This window comes from Hippoglossus hippoglossus, chromosome 17, assembly GCF_009819705.1.
Source record: "Hippoglossus hippoglossus isolate fHipHip1 chromosome 17, fHipHip1.pri, whole genome shotgun sequence".
In the NCBI taxonomy this organism is placed as follows: domain Eukaryota; kingdom Metazoa; phylum Chordata; class Actinopteri; order Pleuronectiformes; family Pleuronectidae; genus Hippoglossus; species Hippoglossus hippoglossus.
Window position 1 is genome coordinate 64,726 of NC_047167.1, and position 17,242 is coordinate 81,967.

Genomic DNA, 17,242 nt, shown 5'->3' on the forward strand with positions numbered 1-17,242 from the left:
CTTCGTGTCGAGTTCGGTGTGGAGGGGTGGTGGTGGGTTCGGAGGCTGGACTGGTACCGGCTGGGTGGGGCTGAGTGCGATTCCATGATGACATCATACGGAGAGGAAGTACGAAACGCAATGTTTCGATAACATATTTCTTCGAATGGACAGAGTGAAAAAGTCCGCGGAGTGACTGTTTTCATACTTTGAGGGTCCCTACTGACCCCCTTCAAGTAATTATGTATAGTAAAAGCTCAGAAAATGTATTATACACAATATGGGCCCTTTAAAGTAAAAAGTAGGAGCTTTACTGCAATCAAAAATGAGTAGCACACAAATCGTTTATCTACAATATACAACTGCTTCTTTATCTAAATTATACTTCTCCATTATTGTGTATGTTGAGCCGAAACCAATAATCACTTGTTATCTATTCATCAACTCTAGAATGTCCTAACCTTGTTAAAAGTGAGGATTATACATAAATGCAATTGGACAGTTTTTTTTTGACAAAATGAGCAACATAAAGATGAAACCTTTGGCAGATTAATCATTCGTGAAATGTTCATTGAAATCGTTCTACAGTTATGGCCCTTTAAAGATATTGTAGACACAAGAAAACATAAGGAAAGCCTTTAACAGACATCTTCTCTTTGGTTTAAAATATTTCCCACAGATATTCACCCCTGACCTCCCCAATTCTTATGGAAAAGAAAGGGAAGATGAATTATATCTTATGTAAATGGTTAAATGTTTTTTGTATTTATATAGCGCTTTTCTAGTCTTGATTACCACTCAAAGCTCTTTACAGTACAGTTTTACATTCACCCATTCACACACACATTCATACAGTGCATCTATTAGCAGCACTTTGTTGAATGTCTGACCTACTAGTTGTTTAACAGTCAAGTTAGATAAAGGTAGGGAAGTTTTTACCATAAATATTAGAATGATGTTAGATCACTAAAATTGCCAACCACTTCAAACATCTTTGTGAACTATAAAGACCACAATTTACTGTGTTGATGAACAAAAAGGTGAACAGTGTTGATACAAAATGAAGTCTGTGTGATTATTTAATGAGTAGTTACCAGGAGTTTGAGCAGCCAGAATCGTGACTTGTAGTAGCACGTCTTGAGAGGGTTGATGAGAAAGAGGAGGAAGAAGCCGTACAGAGCCAGAGGGTTTGCCTGCATTGGTACCAGGATGCTGTCACTGAAGAGACAGGACAGCAGGCTAACGCACCACAGCACACCCAGCAGACCTGCAATCTACACACACACACACACACACACACACACACACACACACACACACACACACACACACACACACACACACACACACACACACACACACACACACACACACACACACACACACACACACACACACACACACACACACACGAGAGATTCATTCACAATGGGTCATCAATACAATCTGAGACACAGAGCGACAAATGAACATACAACATCCATCCACTCATTATCTATAACACTTATCCTTTGAGGGTTGCAAGGGGAAATGGAGCCAATCAACAGTGTTGTTATGGGAGCATGCTATATAATAGGCCCGGCTAATCAACTATTTTTATAATCAATTTTAGCCAAGAAACTTACTACATATTCTAAACCATTTGTTTAATTTGTTACGAGCGTTTTTGCGCAAGTGTGCATGTGTGTGTTTTGTGTGTGTGTGCACTCAGACCTCAAACAGATGTTGGTGGGACAGGTTGTTTCTGGGGTTGAGTTCAAATATGAGCACATGGTTGACTCCTGCCTGCCTCCAGCCGTACGTGTTGATGCCTGGAACATGAAGACAGGAAACAGTAAGACTAGTGGAGGAGGTTGTGTGTTGTGTGATCATTGAGAAGAGAGACGGTCGGACAAGGAACCATTCAAGTTGTTTTTGTGTTTGTGCCTACACATGTGCATACATCAATCTGCCTAACTGACTTCTGTCACATTAACGTGGCAGTGGATATTCTTTAATTTTCAGGTGCAACTAGGTTTGTTTTCTAATACTGAGAAATGTCCTTGTCCTCAGCTCAACTAAAAAATTTGCATCGGAGCAACTCTGTGTGTGTGTGTAAATACCTAACAGGAAGAGAAATTCTATCAAGAGGAATCCTCCTCTGTAGATCCTGACCATGGGCCACACATTAGCTCTACGAATCATCACAGCTCCTAATGAGAGTGACAGGTGAGAGAGACCGTAGAAAACAGACAAATGAAAGACATATTTCAGCAGCAGACATTTTCCAAATACTTTTTGCTATAGTAATAAAATGTCTAAACAAAGGTGGATCCAAAGGCATATTCATTCATTCTAGCAAAGTCATATAAACCAATTTTCACAATGTCAAATATATACATTTAGGGCTGGGCGATAAAACGGTCGAAATCGATAATTATCGCGATATAACTTTTCCTCGATAGAGATTTAAGACAGGTTGATATAACATCGATAGAACTCACAGATTACGACGCAGCGCGGTGTTTTAACTTCATTGTTGCAGTAGAAGCGACGCCCCGTTTATCGCGGAACATAAATATGAATTCAGCAGGTTTTTATAAAGATCAGTTCAAGTGTGATGATTAGAAAACATCTGAGGAGCAGAGTCACTTGTTGACCAGCGGAGTAATGTGCCAACGTGCAGTGGCGCTGATTTAAGTTAAGATAAGATCAAACTTTATTGATACACACACTTGGGAAATTCTGTTGTTACAGCAGAAGGCACGTCAGAATGTGGAGCACAAGAGAATAAAGAAATATAAAAAGGCAATAGAATAAATATAATTTTTTTTAATTAAATTAAGAAAATGCTGAGAATGTACATTGTATATCCCCTTTTTACTGTAGTGTTTTGTATGAAATGTTATAAGTAAAGTGCAGTGGCACAGGATGATTGTATGAGCAAGTAAAAATCTGTTTTGTGCATAAGAAAAAAAAATTGTACATAAGAACATTGTACATAAACACAAATGTGCAAAAAAGTTATTTTATGGTTATATAAATTATATCGCGATATATATCGATATCGACTGATATGAAAAAATTATCCTGATAAGATTTTTTTTCCATATCATCCAGCCCTACATTTTGTAGTATAGAAAACAAACTATAAAACAGAGGTTTAAATCTTTCTGAAAAATGTTACAGCTCTTGGTCAAAGGAAAAAAACACCAATTCCTTATTGTTTTGATTAATTTTTTTTCCTGCTGTGACCTACACTAACCACATGTTTAAGTATCAGACCTTTAAAGTCGCAATAATAATAGATCCTGTGGTCTGTGTGTATGTGTGCGTGTGTTTGTTCTACCTGTAATGACCACTGTAACCATTAAGACAAGGAATACTCCACAATAAAGTCCGACTCTAAACGTGGTCCAAGCAGGTGCAGGCTGCAGGTAGAGACACAGGCAGCATCTTAGCAGGATATCATGATATGATACAGAGTGAAACACAAGCAATATCATTAAACACTTAAAGTGTTCAAAAATTGTATATATATATATATATATATATATATATTTAATATGATTTATATAGACATTATAAATATTCTGAACTGTAAACCAGTGTGTGGATATCTCACATAACTGGTCCCCTGAGCTTTTTCTGTACACAGATAGCTGTTGAGGAGTTTTTGAACATCCTCACACATTACTGTATATGCCATTATATATTATGCTTATAGTGTAGATTACATCATAACTTTACACCATTAAGAGAATAGTGCCTGTCTAGGGTGCTGGCTTAGGGACTTTCATATCTAACTCAGATGCACCAGACAGAGAGACACCAACTTCAACTCTCACCAACTTTAACTCTTTTGCGTATTTCACCAGTGGCAAGACGTAAGGACACAACGTTATTTAGGAATGCTTACTTTAGGCTTAACTATCCAATAGGATGCGAACACCTACATGTAACAGAGTGACAGCAATTCTAGCCAATCATGGATGTGCTGTTGGAATGGGTGACGCAAGTAGAGGAAGATATATGGGGATGCTGTGGGAGACATCTTCAGACTTGGGGGTGACAATTGCTCGTTACTCTGTTAGCGTTTGTATATTGTTACTGTTTTTCTGTTATTTGTTTCCTTCTGGTCTCCTTGATGCATCAAGTCTACATTAAAACCTTCTGCATAAGACATCAGCCCCTTCCTGAGTTCTCCTTTGACCAGCTTCCAGAAAACTTCCATAACAATAGCTACACCATCCACCCACCAACTCCCCCACCCATCCACCTCAATATGTATACGGACATTATATTATGTTATCTTCTTGTATCTCTGCAGAAGCACTGCTGCAGTTCTCTGTTATTTAATTATGTCTAAAACGGCAAAAACAAACAGTATCTTTGCATATAGATTTAACAACATGTCATTTGCTTTGGCAGTAATGTAGAGTTGAAGTGAAGCACATTCAATTTGAAGCAGCTGTTCTATGAACTGATCAGAGAGGCAGAGGTTAAGGGAGGTAGCAATACACGGAGTATAATTTTGTAATTAATATAAAAAGAGAGATGTTTTCTGTTTCGAGTTTCTCCACATCTTATCTCTGTGATCATATTCAAAAGACTTCTTATCAGACTGGAGAGAGAGATGTTACACTCTTATACATATTAAATAAGTGCTTCCTTGTTAAAATGTATCAATACTAAAAGTTTGAACTTTTAAGCATTGGTGAATGTTACTGATTGACATAATGATGAAATGATTATAACTTGACAACTGTAAGAGGGATGCAGTCCAGCAAATTATGAATACATTGAGAATATAATCATTTTGTGGTGTAGCTGTTCATATCGATACTGTATTATTTAGTTTTTAAAAATGTTAAACATTGACAGAAACAGATAGACAGACGATGCAATAAATGACTTTTGGAGCATGGGTTATAAAGTCACTGGCTCTCTATTCATTCACAGAGGCAGTACAGTGACAAATTAAAAAGTATGTGTGTGCATGCATCTGACCTGTGCAGCTCCCAGGGGAGGTACCCTCAGCCTCTTCATGGCCTTCTGCCTGTCACCACCTTCCAACTCTGTTGTAACCAGCGCCTGAGAAACAGAGATTTAGAGATTTGTCCTGTTCCTCTCTGATCATGCCAACTTCTTTCAGAATCGTAACACTGTAGATATCATACAACCTACTGTAGCAATCAGGTATATGTGTATATGTGAATATGAGCAAGACGACATGTATGCGCCCCTGGACAAATTCAATACTTGATGTTTTTGTTGTGAAAAGAGGTGATTCCAAACACTGCAGCAGATAGACATAAATTCTTCATTCTTCAAAAATGTTAATTCACGGGACTGTGAGGGTTATTCCAGAAGTCTCAGCATGTTTATTGAATATGTGCATGGTGGAGTTCTAGCTTCAGCTTTGGGTCAATGTCCTGTGGATCTGTATTTTTTTCACTTTAACTTTCTGGACTGACTGCAGGACATCCATGTGAATGTTCTGCAGTCAGTCAGTTGACTTCTGTGTTGAAGTCACATATGAGGTTTCCTCATGAGACATAAGACTCTATTAATTCTGTGTTATTTCTGAACTGTCAACTCCTCTGCAGTCATGTGAGGGTTTTTCTTTCGGTCTAGCCGACCTGCAGCTTTATCTCTATGTTTTATTGGTCTTCCACATTTCACTTTGAGATTTCAGTCTGGAAGACTCTTCTTGCTTTATATCATCAGTCAGCTTCATGTTCAGATCCTCAGTCAGTCAGCTTCGAGCCTATGTTTGCTGAGTGTTCACACAAAGAGTCAGAGAATTTATCATTCCCTGTCAAATCTTGATGACAGCTACTCACTTGGCCTACAAATGTCGAAGATAATGAAATGTCTAGAATCAGCAGCAACCAGCCAAGTGTCAGTAAACAGTCGCTCACTTAACTTCTGTGTTATTGTTAAATAATGGTGAGAAGTGACCTTTGACCACCAAACTGTAAACATTTCATCCTCAAGACCAAGTAAACGTTTCTGTCAAATTTGATGAAATTCCCTCAAGGCCCCCTCGTTCATGAAAATGTGACAGATGAACCCCAAAACACTGAAGAAAAGTGCAAACTCTGGCATGTGATTTTGTGTTTATTTCCCTTATTCAAGAGTGTGCTTTTTTATTTTGAGAGAGTTCTTTCTTCATTTTACCTTCAGATTTTGTAATGATTTCCCTCACCGCCCTGTCCTCTCTCTCAAATAACCCCTGATCAAGGGCAGATTCTCTCTGCTCCTGCTCAAATCTGTTTGCTCTTAGGTATGCTGTTGATGCATTCCTGTCCTGTGTTGTGCTTCAGTTTAAGTCATTCTCTTCATGCTCTGTACACCAAACTTCTTTACTTGGATTTTTTTATTTAACTCTACATATAAACAATTGTGTGTGTACCTCAGTTTCGGAGATGAGCTGTGTAATTTTCTTGCATGTGTAAAACGGAGCCACTTCAACGTGGGCCACCCTCCAGTCGGCCCCCCTCGAAGTCTCCAAAATCTTATCATGCTTCTTTAGGATCTTCCTGAAACCTGTGAAGTTCAGGTTCTGTAGAGACACAGAGGGAGAGACAGAACAGTGTTTGATGAAAAAAGAATGAGAACAATCAATACGAGCTGATTAAACACTTGATGAAAGATGTGAAATGAGCTAAAGAGGAGTAAGAGCTCTGCATGTGGTCCAGCTGTGTTTTGTAAGAAGATGAAATGCAGACTGGATGTGAATTATAAGCTTGTTCTGCACTGACTGAACAGTGGGGATAAAAGCGGCTTCATCTACACATGGAAGCACAACCTCCTTTCATTACTTAAAACTGTTTTAATTGGCTTTGACTGAGTGAGAACAAGCTGTGGACATCTATATTATAAAGTTAATATGGTGAACATTTTAGCTCATAGCAGTGTATTCACACATCCAGCAGCTGCAGAGCAACATTAGAAGTTGTAGTTATTTGGTCTGGTTTGGTCTCCACAACTTCCCTGCTGAATGCTTCATTACATTCACCAGCTAATCACTGACGTATATTATGGTGATAGGCAGGGGTGAACAGTGGATGATGGTGCTAGTCCTCGATGGTTTCATCACACCCCTTACATTACACATATTTATTTTAATACCAAAAGTTGATTAAATGACTGATTAGTGCAGCATTGGTTTGATTTTACTTGACAAACTGAGTAAATAGTTAAAAATAAGAAGTTGACATTTATTGTTCTCTTTAGCTATGGTAACACCTGTTTTAGCAATGAGGAAAGGACACAAACAAATGATTGGCCCTAAAATACCATAACTGGTGCAGCTCAAACCATAATTATGAAGAATAAATAATATTAACTATGTGTCAACCTGTCTGTACTAATTGAATTATTTAAAGATGAATGATTATTATGTTGTATGTATATGAACAGAAACGCAGTTTTTGCTTTCATTGAGCCTTGGAAAATTGAATCAAGCAGTAAAAATGTGTCCCTTGTGTTTGGTTATTTGTGAGTGTTGAGATGAAGTGTGTGTGTGTGTGTGTGTGTGTGTGTGTGTGTGTGTGTGTGTGTGTGTGTGTGTACGTGTGTGTGTACCTGATAGTTCTGCAGTAGTATGAGGCTCAGGTAGAACTCGGAGAAAGCCAGCTGCAGATCCTTGATGTTTCTGTGTTTACATCGTTCCTGCTGCGACAGGGCGAACACCGTCTTCCTCCTCCTCAGGCCACTACTGTTAACCGCGCTCTCTCTCTGGGCATCCAGTGAGGACTGCAGCTCATTCTGCAGTGTGGCGAAACGCCGCTGAGCCTCAGCTAGCTTTTCTGAAGAGAGAGTAATGGAAAACGATTTAAAAGACAGAAAGGATGCTATCCATTTAACACAGTTAAAATAACAGAACTTTATTAGGAATGCCCCACTAATGTTGGGTAGTTCATCCCTTTGCTCTGGATTCTTAAAGATGTTAGAAACTTTCCTTCCTGTATTACAATATTTTTGCAGATTTGTCAGTTGCACATTCATGCTAACCAACTCCAGTTCTACCATATCCCGAATCTAATCAGTTGCAGTCATTACCAGAGTAGAAGGTGTTGATCTTGGCCAGTTCTTTTTCACATGTCTGAAAGAACTTCTCCTCAAACTTGGCGTAGTATCTCTTAACTGTATCTTCATCCGTGACTGTGAGAAGATAAGAGTCATTAGATTCATGAACGAGACCTTAATGTACCTGAATTTAGATGGGAAATAAACAGGTGACTGTGTGTATAGTTCTGTTTATGTGTGTCTTCTTCTTATTTTATCACACTTCATACAGCAAAGCCCTGTACTGTCCTGCTCTGACCAGCAGGTGGAGCAGAGACACAGCAGTAGGTGTCCTGCTTCCAGATTCTCCATTGACATTTTTTGTTGTGGAACACACACACACAAATAATCTAATGCTATCTGAAAAAGCCAATATGAATAAAGCCATATAACATGTAAAAAATTATGACGATGAAGATCTGAGAAGAAAGAGGAGGGTTAGAATCATTATTTTTAACAGGTAGTCACAGTCACATCCTGATGTAAGAAAATTGTTAATTTGTTAAAATGTACAAAAGTAGGTTCAATCATCTTAATGAACTTAAATCACTCTGTATACAATAATCATTGGAGAACACAACACAATAGTTTTCAAATTGTTTGTGTCCCTCACAGACAAACCAGCTAATTAACTCCCATTAAAAGATGAATTAAATTTTATAGTCATTGGATTAAAAAGTTATGTTCTAGAAGAGGCTGCACTCTTTGCTTGCCCTGTTTACTATAATCTGTGTTAACACTAGCAGGATGTCAAACATTGTAATTAAGACTTCTAATGCTGGGATCAAGACAACATAATAGTTGTGTCTCTTGAGATAGGCATTCTATCAGATAAGTGGAGACTTCTCTCTACATCCCAACCAGTCACAGCTTTCCATCATTCTTGACATGCACAGAAAGGTGCCAGATTTCACTGCTCCACAACATGCTACCATATGTAAACACAGCTGAATCTTTTCCATTTCCATCAACTGTCCTCTCAGACTGCCCCGCCTAATGGGGCCTTAGCTGGGACACTTAAACCAGTTTAAAAATGGGATTTGATCCCAACATAAGAGCTGATAATTTCAATACTGTCATCAGGCATTGTGCTCTCTTTCAGGTTATCTCCGTCTCTAAGTCAGTAATTAGGGCCCGAGCACAGACATTGCGAAGACCCTATGGAAACTGATTAATTGCCTTTTTGAGGGCTTAAACGTACTGGAAAACTCATGAAACTTTGCAGAAAATTCAAAAGTTGTGAAAATGTCAGCATTCTGGAGTAATTTGAAATGGGTGTGGCAAAATGGCTGAACAGCGCCACCTAGAACGCACCCCGAGTTTGCTTTTCCACTGATCTGCACGGAAATCGGTACACACGTGCATCATGACTAGACGAACAAAAAAGTCTCAAGGAGCATTGTATTTAGTGGCCATTTTTGACCATTTATACTTGTTGTATTTGAACGAACTCCTCCTAGAGCTTTCATCAGATCAACTTTAGATTCAGTGAGTGTCATCTCAACAACATGTAGATTAAAACTACCTCAGTTTTTTTTGTGTACGTCACACGGTGTTACCGTGGCGTGGCATCGTATTTTGATGATTTGCCAAAAAAGAGGGATTTATTATAACTCCTCTGTGCATTGTCCAATCAGCCTCAAAACTGTATTACACGATCAGAGTCCCGCCCTGATCAGATCCATGTCAATATTTACTCTAAAGCTTCTTCAACACTGAGCCCACTGTTATGTGCCAATAAAAAAAAATCATCTAAAATCTCTGATAAAGGTTGTTAAGAAAAACATGTATTAGAAACCAATCTTTTGAAAGCTGCAAAGTATAAAGTTTTTCCAACAAAATGTTATGTGATCAGATTGTGTGATCAGAAATATAATAAAGTTATATTTACTCCCAGTACTTATATGTACTCCAGTGGTATGGCAGAAGGTATAAGTGCTGTTTAAGCAATTAAGATGCCTTTACAGAATCCTGTAAACTTTCTAATTTTTGATATCAAGTCTTTCAGACTGGTGCTGGTAGAGAGTCTAGAGTCTGGTAAACACTAATTGAACAGTGGACACAGAGAACCTGTGTGTCCAACCACTAACATGCACCCACTGTCATGCCAACAACAACCAAACAGCAGACCAGGCAGGCGGTTTTGAGTCAGGCTGTGCACACTCAGTGATTCACTGTGTTTCAGACTGGCTGCTTTTAGACAAGACACCAAATTAACTAAATTGGAGTGTCCCAGTCATTCCCTGCCTCCCTCACCCCTCCCTCCCCCTTTCCCACCAGCACACAAACACAAAAACAGCCACCACAGTCAGACTACAGTAATCTCATTATCCCTTTTTGGCCTTATTTTGCTCTTTTATTTGTGTCTCAGCTCATGCCATCGTGATTATTATCATTATTACCATTATGACATGTCTGTCTCTCAGTAATAGGCTGTACTTTCCACTGGTCAATTGGTGTTTTTTGGTTTTTCAGCAACACCCTCCTTTGCTCTCAGTTACACACACTTACACTTCGCCACCCAGTGCAGAGGTGTTTTCTGCCATCATGGCTCTGCAGTAGTTAGACAAGGACATAGTTTTCCATTTAAAATGATAAAGGCTGGTTTTATTTGTCCTAGCTTATATATATATATATATATATATATATATATATATATATACACACACACAGTATATACATATATTGTCTTATTCAGTTTTGACTCTCAAATTAGATAATAAAAGAAGTTCTATGGCTGTATGTATTTGATTTTCAAAGGGTTTAAACTGTGCCAGGTCAAACAACAATGATAGCAAACATCACTTCCATACAGGGTTAGTAACATATTGTTAAGATATGTTGGTATTTTTGCACTGGTAACAAAAATGTCCATGTATCATATTCCGTATCAGGAAGGGAAAAGTGTTATCGGAACATCTGGTCCTGTGATGGAGGCTTTTGTTTGGGACTGGGAACTGGGGTTATTGTGGAATGTTTGTAAAGCAGGAAAAGATGAACCAGAAAGTGATCAGAGTCTCAAAGCTACACAAGTAACTGAGTTGTAGTCCTTCAATAAGCTGGAGCAGTGGTCCTGTATGTTTTCCTCCCTGGTGGGGCAGTGAAGTGCCATCTGTATTTTGGCTGTTCATGCCTGATGCTTGCCCTAAATAGTCAGGAGAGTCTGGATGTTTCATGCTGGTTACCTGCTCAGCCAGATTTTGTGATGCCTCACTTACACAGGCCTAAGGTGGAACTTAAATGCAGACTGACCGACACTGTGATGCAGGTTCCACCAGAGCTGAACGGGAGGCACAGGAGTGGTTAAACAGGCAACCAGCAGACAGACTGTGCCGAGGGAACACTGACACATTATCTGGTGACAACAAGGGATTAGCCTATAAGAATTATGAGCCTTTCATAACAGGGAAATGGAAAACAAAGATTATGTAAGAATCTCAGAATTAAGACTTAAGTAACCTGACAATTCATATAGTACCCTTCATAGTATATGGCATAGTTGCATTTTTTTCTCTAAGTTGTTCTTTCCAAACTGTATACCAGCCAATTATATGTATTACTACTCCCAAACCCAGTAAATGAGACTTACTGTACAACTTACACTCAAAACAAACAGCCGTGTAATTAAATTATCATTGCCTCAGCTTTAATTGAAAACTGCGCTCTTTCCACTTCATTAGTAAACGTCAGTCATGTTTTTAAAAAAAAAATGCAGCAATCTTCAATGGATTTTTGCAGGCACCCTGTCTTTCAAATGCTGTGCAAGCAATTCCTGATAGTGTATCAAGCTGCTGTGTTCAAAAGAATTTTGTCACTTCAGTTTGAAGCCAAAGTTGGTCTCATGGGAGCGAGAGAGAGAGAGAGAGAGAGAGAGAGAGAGAGAGAGAGAGAGAGAGAGAGAGAGGATAATGGAAACAGAGTGAGTAAAGAAAACAAATAGATCATGAGGGAGAGCATAGTACAAGGTGAAGGGATATAATGAAATGATACAATGCCTATAAAAAGTATTCACCCCCCTTGGATGTTTCACCCTTTTGTTGCTTTTATACATGAAATCATGGTCAATATAATTTGGCTTTTTTGACAAGAATTTGCAAAAAAAGCTTCTTTCATGTCAAAGTGAAAACAGAACAAACTAATGTCAATTAATTTAAAATATATAGTGTAAAATAAGCGTTTGCATAAATATTCACCCCCTTTAAAGTGACTGACCTAATTCAACAGAGGTCCAGCTAGTGTCACAATTAGTGAAATGGAGATCACCTGAGTGCAGTTGATGTGTGTCAAGTGACTGGAGTATAAAAACACGTGTGTCTGGGAGGTCCAGTCTCTGGTTCATCAGGATTCCTGCTACAATTGCAACATGAAGACAAAAGAACACTCCAAGCAACTCAGAGAAAAGATCATTGAAAAGTATAAGTCAGGAGATGGCTACAAAAAGATTTCCAACTCACTGGACATCCCACAGAGTTCAGTTAAATCCATCATTAAGAAATGGAAGGAGTATGGCACTTGTTTAAATCTGCCTAGAGCTGGCCGTCCTCACAAACTGAGTGACCGGGCAAGAAGAAGACTGGTGAGGGAGGCCACCAAGACACCTACGACCACTCTGAAGGAGTTCAAAGCTTCAGTGGCTCAGATGGGAGAGACTGTACATACAACAACTGTTGCCTGGGTTCTTCACCAGTCGAAGCTGTATGGGAGAGTGGCAAAGAGAAAGCCACTGTTGAAAAAAGCTCATATGAAATCTCGCCTGGAATTCACCCAAAGGCATGTGGGAGACTCCAAGGTCAATTGGAAGAAGGTTCTTTGGTCTGATGAGACAACAATTGAGCTTGTTGGCCATCAGACTAGACTCTATGTTTGGCGAACACCAAACACTGCACATCACCACAAACACACCATCTCCACCGTGAAGCATGGTGGTGGCAGCATCATGCTCTGGGGATGCTTCTCAGCAGCAGGCCCTGGAAGGCTTGTAAAGGTAGAGGGGAACATGAATGCAGAAAAATATCGCCAAATCCTGGAGGATAATCTGACTCAGTCTGCAAGAGAACTACGACTTGGGAGAAGATTTATTTTCCAGCAAGACAACGACCCCAAGCATACAGCAGAAGCTACACAGAAATGGTTCAAAGACAACAAGGTGAATGTTCTGGAGTGGCCAAGTCAAAGCCCAGATCTCAATCCAATCGAGAATTTGTGGCTGGACTTGAAAAGAGCTGTTCACGCCCGATCCCCGGGCAACCTGACAGAGCTTGAGCTGTTTTGCAAGGAAGAATGGAGACAAATTGCAGTGTCCAGATGTGCCAGCCTGATTGAGACATATCCACACAGACTCAGTGCTGTGATTGCAGCCAAAAGTGCATCTACCAAATACTGACCTGAAGGGGGTGAATATTTATGCAATCATTTACTTTACCTTATATATTTTTAATTAATTGACATTATTTTGTAAAAATCTGTTTTCACTTTGATATTAAAGAGTTTTTTTGTGCAAATTCTTGTCAAAAAAGCCAAATTATACAACAAAAGGGTGAAACATCCAAGGGGAGTGAATACTTTTAGGCATTGTAGTTGGTTAGTGGGATTGATTTAACAAGCTTCTGTTCATGTGATGCAATAATAGCCAACATCTCTTAAATCTGCTTGTGTCTCAAAGTCCACCGTCTCCTAAATCAGTGCCATGCTTTATGACTTCAGGCAAATTTATCGAATTTATTACGGCTTGAACATACTCAAAAACTCACCAAACTTTGCAGGCGCATCAGGCATGGTAATAATGTACGTATTCTGGAGTAATTGGAAATGGGCATGGCAAAATAGCTCAACAGCGCCCCCTTAAATGCAGCAATTCTGTCTGGGTTAACCGATCTTCACAAAATTTGGTACACACGTGTATCATGGCCAGACGGAATAAAAAAGTCCCTGCCACCAACTTGATTAATGCAACAGAAAGTCAGCCATTTTGGATTTAGTGGACATTTTACAGGTTGTGTATTTTAACGTTTCATAATTGTGAGAATGAGCCATTAAACTGATAATTCACTGTATAATTTACACCAATACACTAGCATTGAAGAGGAGAAGGGAATTTCTTCAGGAGAGCAGGTGATTTCAGGCCAACGTATACATTTAACATTTCCAGCTATTAACTATACCTGTGAGTCAAATCTGAAAATAAACCAAAGTCAAGGAGAAGAAATGAAACAAAATGACAGCCAGCGAGACAGTCAGGTGGATTTATTCATTAGTCAGAAAATGAGAATGGAAAAGACTTTGAATCACACGGTCATATTGAGTGACAGCATGTGACTGTAGACTTCTGTATAGAACATATATTTAGGGTTAGAGAGACAAAGGCCAGGCTGTTAATTACTCAGTCAATGAGTCATACCATAACTGATAAAAAAAGAAGAATGGAGTATGGTAGTATATAACGCACTGAACACTATGTCTACACAGAAGGTGCAGAAGCTGTTTTACTTCTTCGTCTGTGTCTACACTGGATGCTGCTATCAAGCACAGTATTTGGTACAGGTTACCATTTTTGGGCAAAGCTCAGAGGCAAACACAAACCACTTTGGGTTGTGTTTAAGTGCATATAGTACAAGTGAAATGCAAGATATTACAATGCCTGTGCGGACTGTTCCTTCAGAGCTGCAGGACTGAAATATGTGGTCTTGTCTGTGCGGACACAGACAGGCATGCTAATAGCTTTGGGCATGTAGCTTTGATATTTTAAGGATAAATCCATTGCTTGTTTTCTCGAGGTGAATCCTACAGAGGAGGACCTCCCGCTGTGTTCTCACATCGACTTCTCCATAGTTCCTGCAGACTTTATACCTGATGGGGGCCTGACAGTGAAAGTCTGCAGAAACTCTGGAGGTTCTCACTCGAACATTCAGGTTCACACAAAAACCTCCTCCTGAGAAATCTCTCTGAAAGCAGCTTATGTTACAGAAAGTACTAATAATGAACAGAGGTGGCTCTCACTCAAAGTGAGTGAGAGCGTTTCTATTTTAACGTGCACACCTTTTCTAGCATATACGGTAGTCTTATTTTAACCTGAGCAGCTTTTTCCGTCTTTACGGTAGTAAATCCTGGCAGCATATGGTAGAGTTTACTTCACTGTACCATAGAAAGTTGGAACAAAGATCAAAGTTAAAGCTGTTAAGCTGTTTGTTTGTTGAGATTGTTCATATGTGTAATGCAGTTATATATTAAGAAAAAGAAGAAATGGGGAAACTCAAACTTGGGATTTTTTTTATAAAATTAAGCACTTAATTTAAAGATGCCATTTTTTAAAGTCTTTTATAAAATTTTGGAAAGAAAACCTTTTATTTATTTTTTTATATTATTTTTATTTTCAAAAGCAAAAGGAATGCAATAATACAATGTACATGTACTTGAAATGAGAAAATAATAGTTAATTAATTATTAGAGTACACTTCAGTTCAGTGTGAAAATTAATAATAAACATTGTTGAAATACTATTAAATTGTACTTTATTTGTTTTATTTGACAGTCAGTTTTTGACTTCATACAGATATTGATACAACTATTAGGCTACTTCAAGATTGTTTTTTTTTTATGCTAAACTTGAATTTACAGTGTAAATATTCCTCCAGAAATTTACTTGAATTTTACTTTGGTTTTCATTTATTTTGTTGTTGGACAGCTTAATGTAGATTGATATATTCCTTTTACTTTAATGCACCAAGCTCTTTCACTAATCTTATTTTGGAGAGATATGGGACTGTAATAGAAGTTCAGACTGGGCTATTTTTTGTTGTGGAAAAATGCCTTGCAGTCCATACTTTGTTTTTGTCAGATTTGTTTGTAACAGATGATTATTAACCCTTGTGTTGTTCCTGGGTCGAATTGACCCAGAGTGTGTGTGTGTCTGTGTGTGTCTGTGTGTGCGTGCGTGTGATCATACGCAAGCCCTGGCCGGTCAGGGTTAGGGTTAGGGTGACCCAAGGATTGTCATTATCCAATTCTCCTGGGGTAATTGAGACCAATGGATTGTCATTCTCGATTGTCATGGGAGGGGTCATTTAGACCCCCAGAGAGGGCGCTGTGGTGCTCTGTGGGGTCATTTAGACCCACACCTGATTCCAATTGAAATCAAGGGGGGGTACATTAGACCCACATATAAGTCTCAGTGTGCCACTCTCTCACGGACCATGGCACGATGTCGCGCCAGGAGCGTTTCACCAGAGAACAGGTTCTCCAACAGCTATTCTCCCAGCAACCATCCTCTGAACCCGAAGAGGACGCGAAAGAGCCAGACCGAGAAGCGGACAGAAAAGCAGACAGAGAGGACGGAGACGGAGACGGAGACAACGGCGATAGCGACGAAGACTACGACCCAGTGGGTGATGCTTCTGCAGATTATTCATCCTTGGAAGAAGAAGAAGGAGGAGGACAAGACCACGGCGACACCACCACCACCACCACCACCGGACTCGTGGAAAGAGAGACCTTCCCCTCAAGAAACGGGGAAATAACATGCTCCTCCTCCTCCTCCTCCTCTGCTGCGGCTCAAAGCGGGGTCCCCCGGGGCCCCACGATCCACGCGACGTCCCGCACCGGTGACCTAGCCTCGACGTTCCACCTGTTCATCACACCGACAGTAGAGAACATCATCCTGGAGATGACGAATCGGGAGGGTCGTCGAAAATACGGTGACGAATGGAAAGGGATGGACGAGACCGACCTGCGCGCCTACGTAGGGCTGCTGATCTTAGCGGGCGTGTACAGGTCCCGGTGCGAGGGCGCCGCCAGCCTGTGGGACGCCGAGAGCGGCCGGGCGATATTTCGTGCCACGATGCCCCTAAAACTCTTCCACACATACTCCAGACTGCTGCGCTTCGACGGCCGCGAGACGAGACGCACGAGACGAGCCACGGACAAACTGGCGGCCGTGCGAGAGGTCTGGGACGCGTGGGTGTCGCGGCTACCGCGCCTCTACAACCCGGGGCCCGAAGTGACCGTGGACGAGCAACTGGTTCTGTTCAGAGGTTAGTCTTTTTTTTTTTTTCATATTATTATTATGTTATGTTATGTTAGTTATGTTATGTTATGTAGATAGCGGCTGCTAGTCCTCGTCCTCATCTCATCTCCTCCTGTTTTTCTCCCTAGGCCGGTGTCCATTCCGTCAGTACATGCCCAGCAAGCCGGCGAAATACGGGATCAAGTCGTG

The 17,242-nt window shown here is 40.0% G+C and overlaps 1 protein-coding gene across 1 annotated transcript in view; it reads right to left on the minus strand.

Moving 5' to 3' along the window:
* LOC117777767 (xenotropic and polytropic retrovirus receptor 1 homolog) overlaps positions 1–17,242 on the minus strand; it is a 66,837-nt gene that overhangs the window by 11,884 nt on the left and 37,711 nt on the right. The window contains exons 4-11 of the mRNA XM_034612705.1: positions 8,029–8,130; positions 7,552–7,775; positions 6,377–6,526; positions 4,969–5,052; positions 3,308–3,389; positions 2,082–2,171; positions 1,693–1,790; positions 1,074–1,253 (exon numbers count right to left, since the gene is read on the minus strand). Coding sequence (XP_034468596.1) covers positions 1,074–1,253; positions 1,693–1,790; positions 2,082–2,171; positions 3,308–3,389; positions 4,969–5,052; positions 6,377–6,526; positions 7,552–7,775; positions 8,029–8,130 — 1,010 coding nt within the window. The remainder of the gene's footprint in view (positions 1–1,073; positions 1,254–1,692; positions 1,791–2,081; positions 2,172–3,307; positions 3,390–4,968; positions 5,053–6,376; positions 6,527–7,551; positions 7,776–8,028; positions 8,131–17,242) is intronic.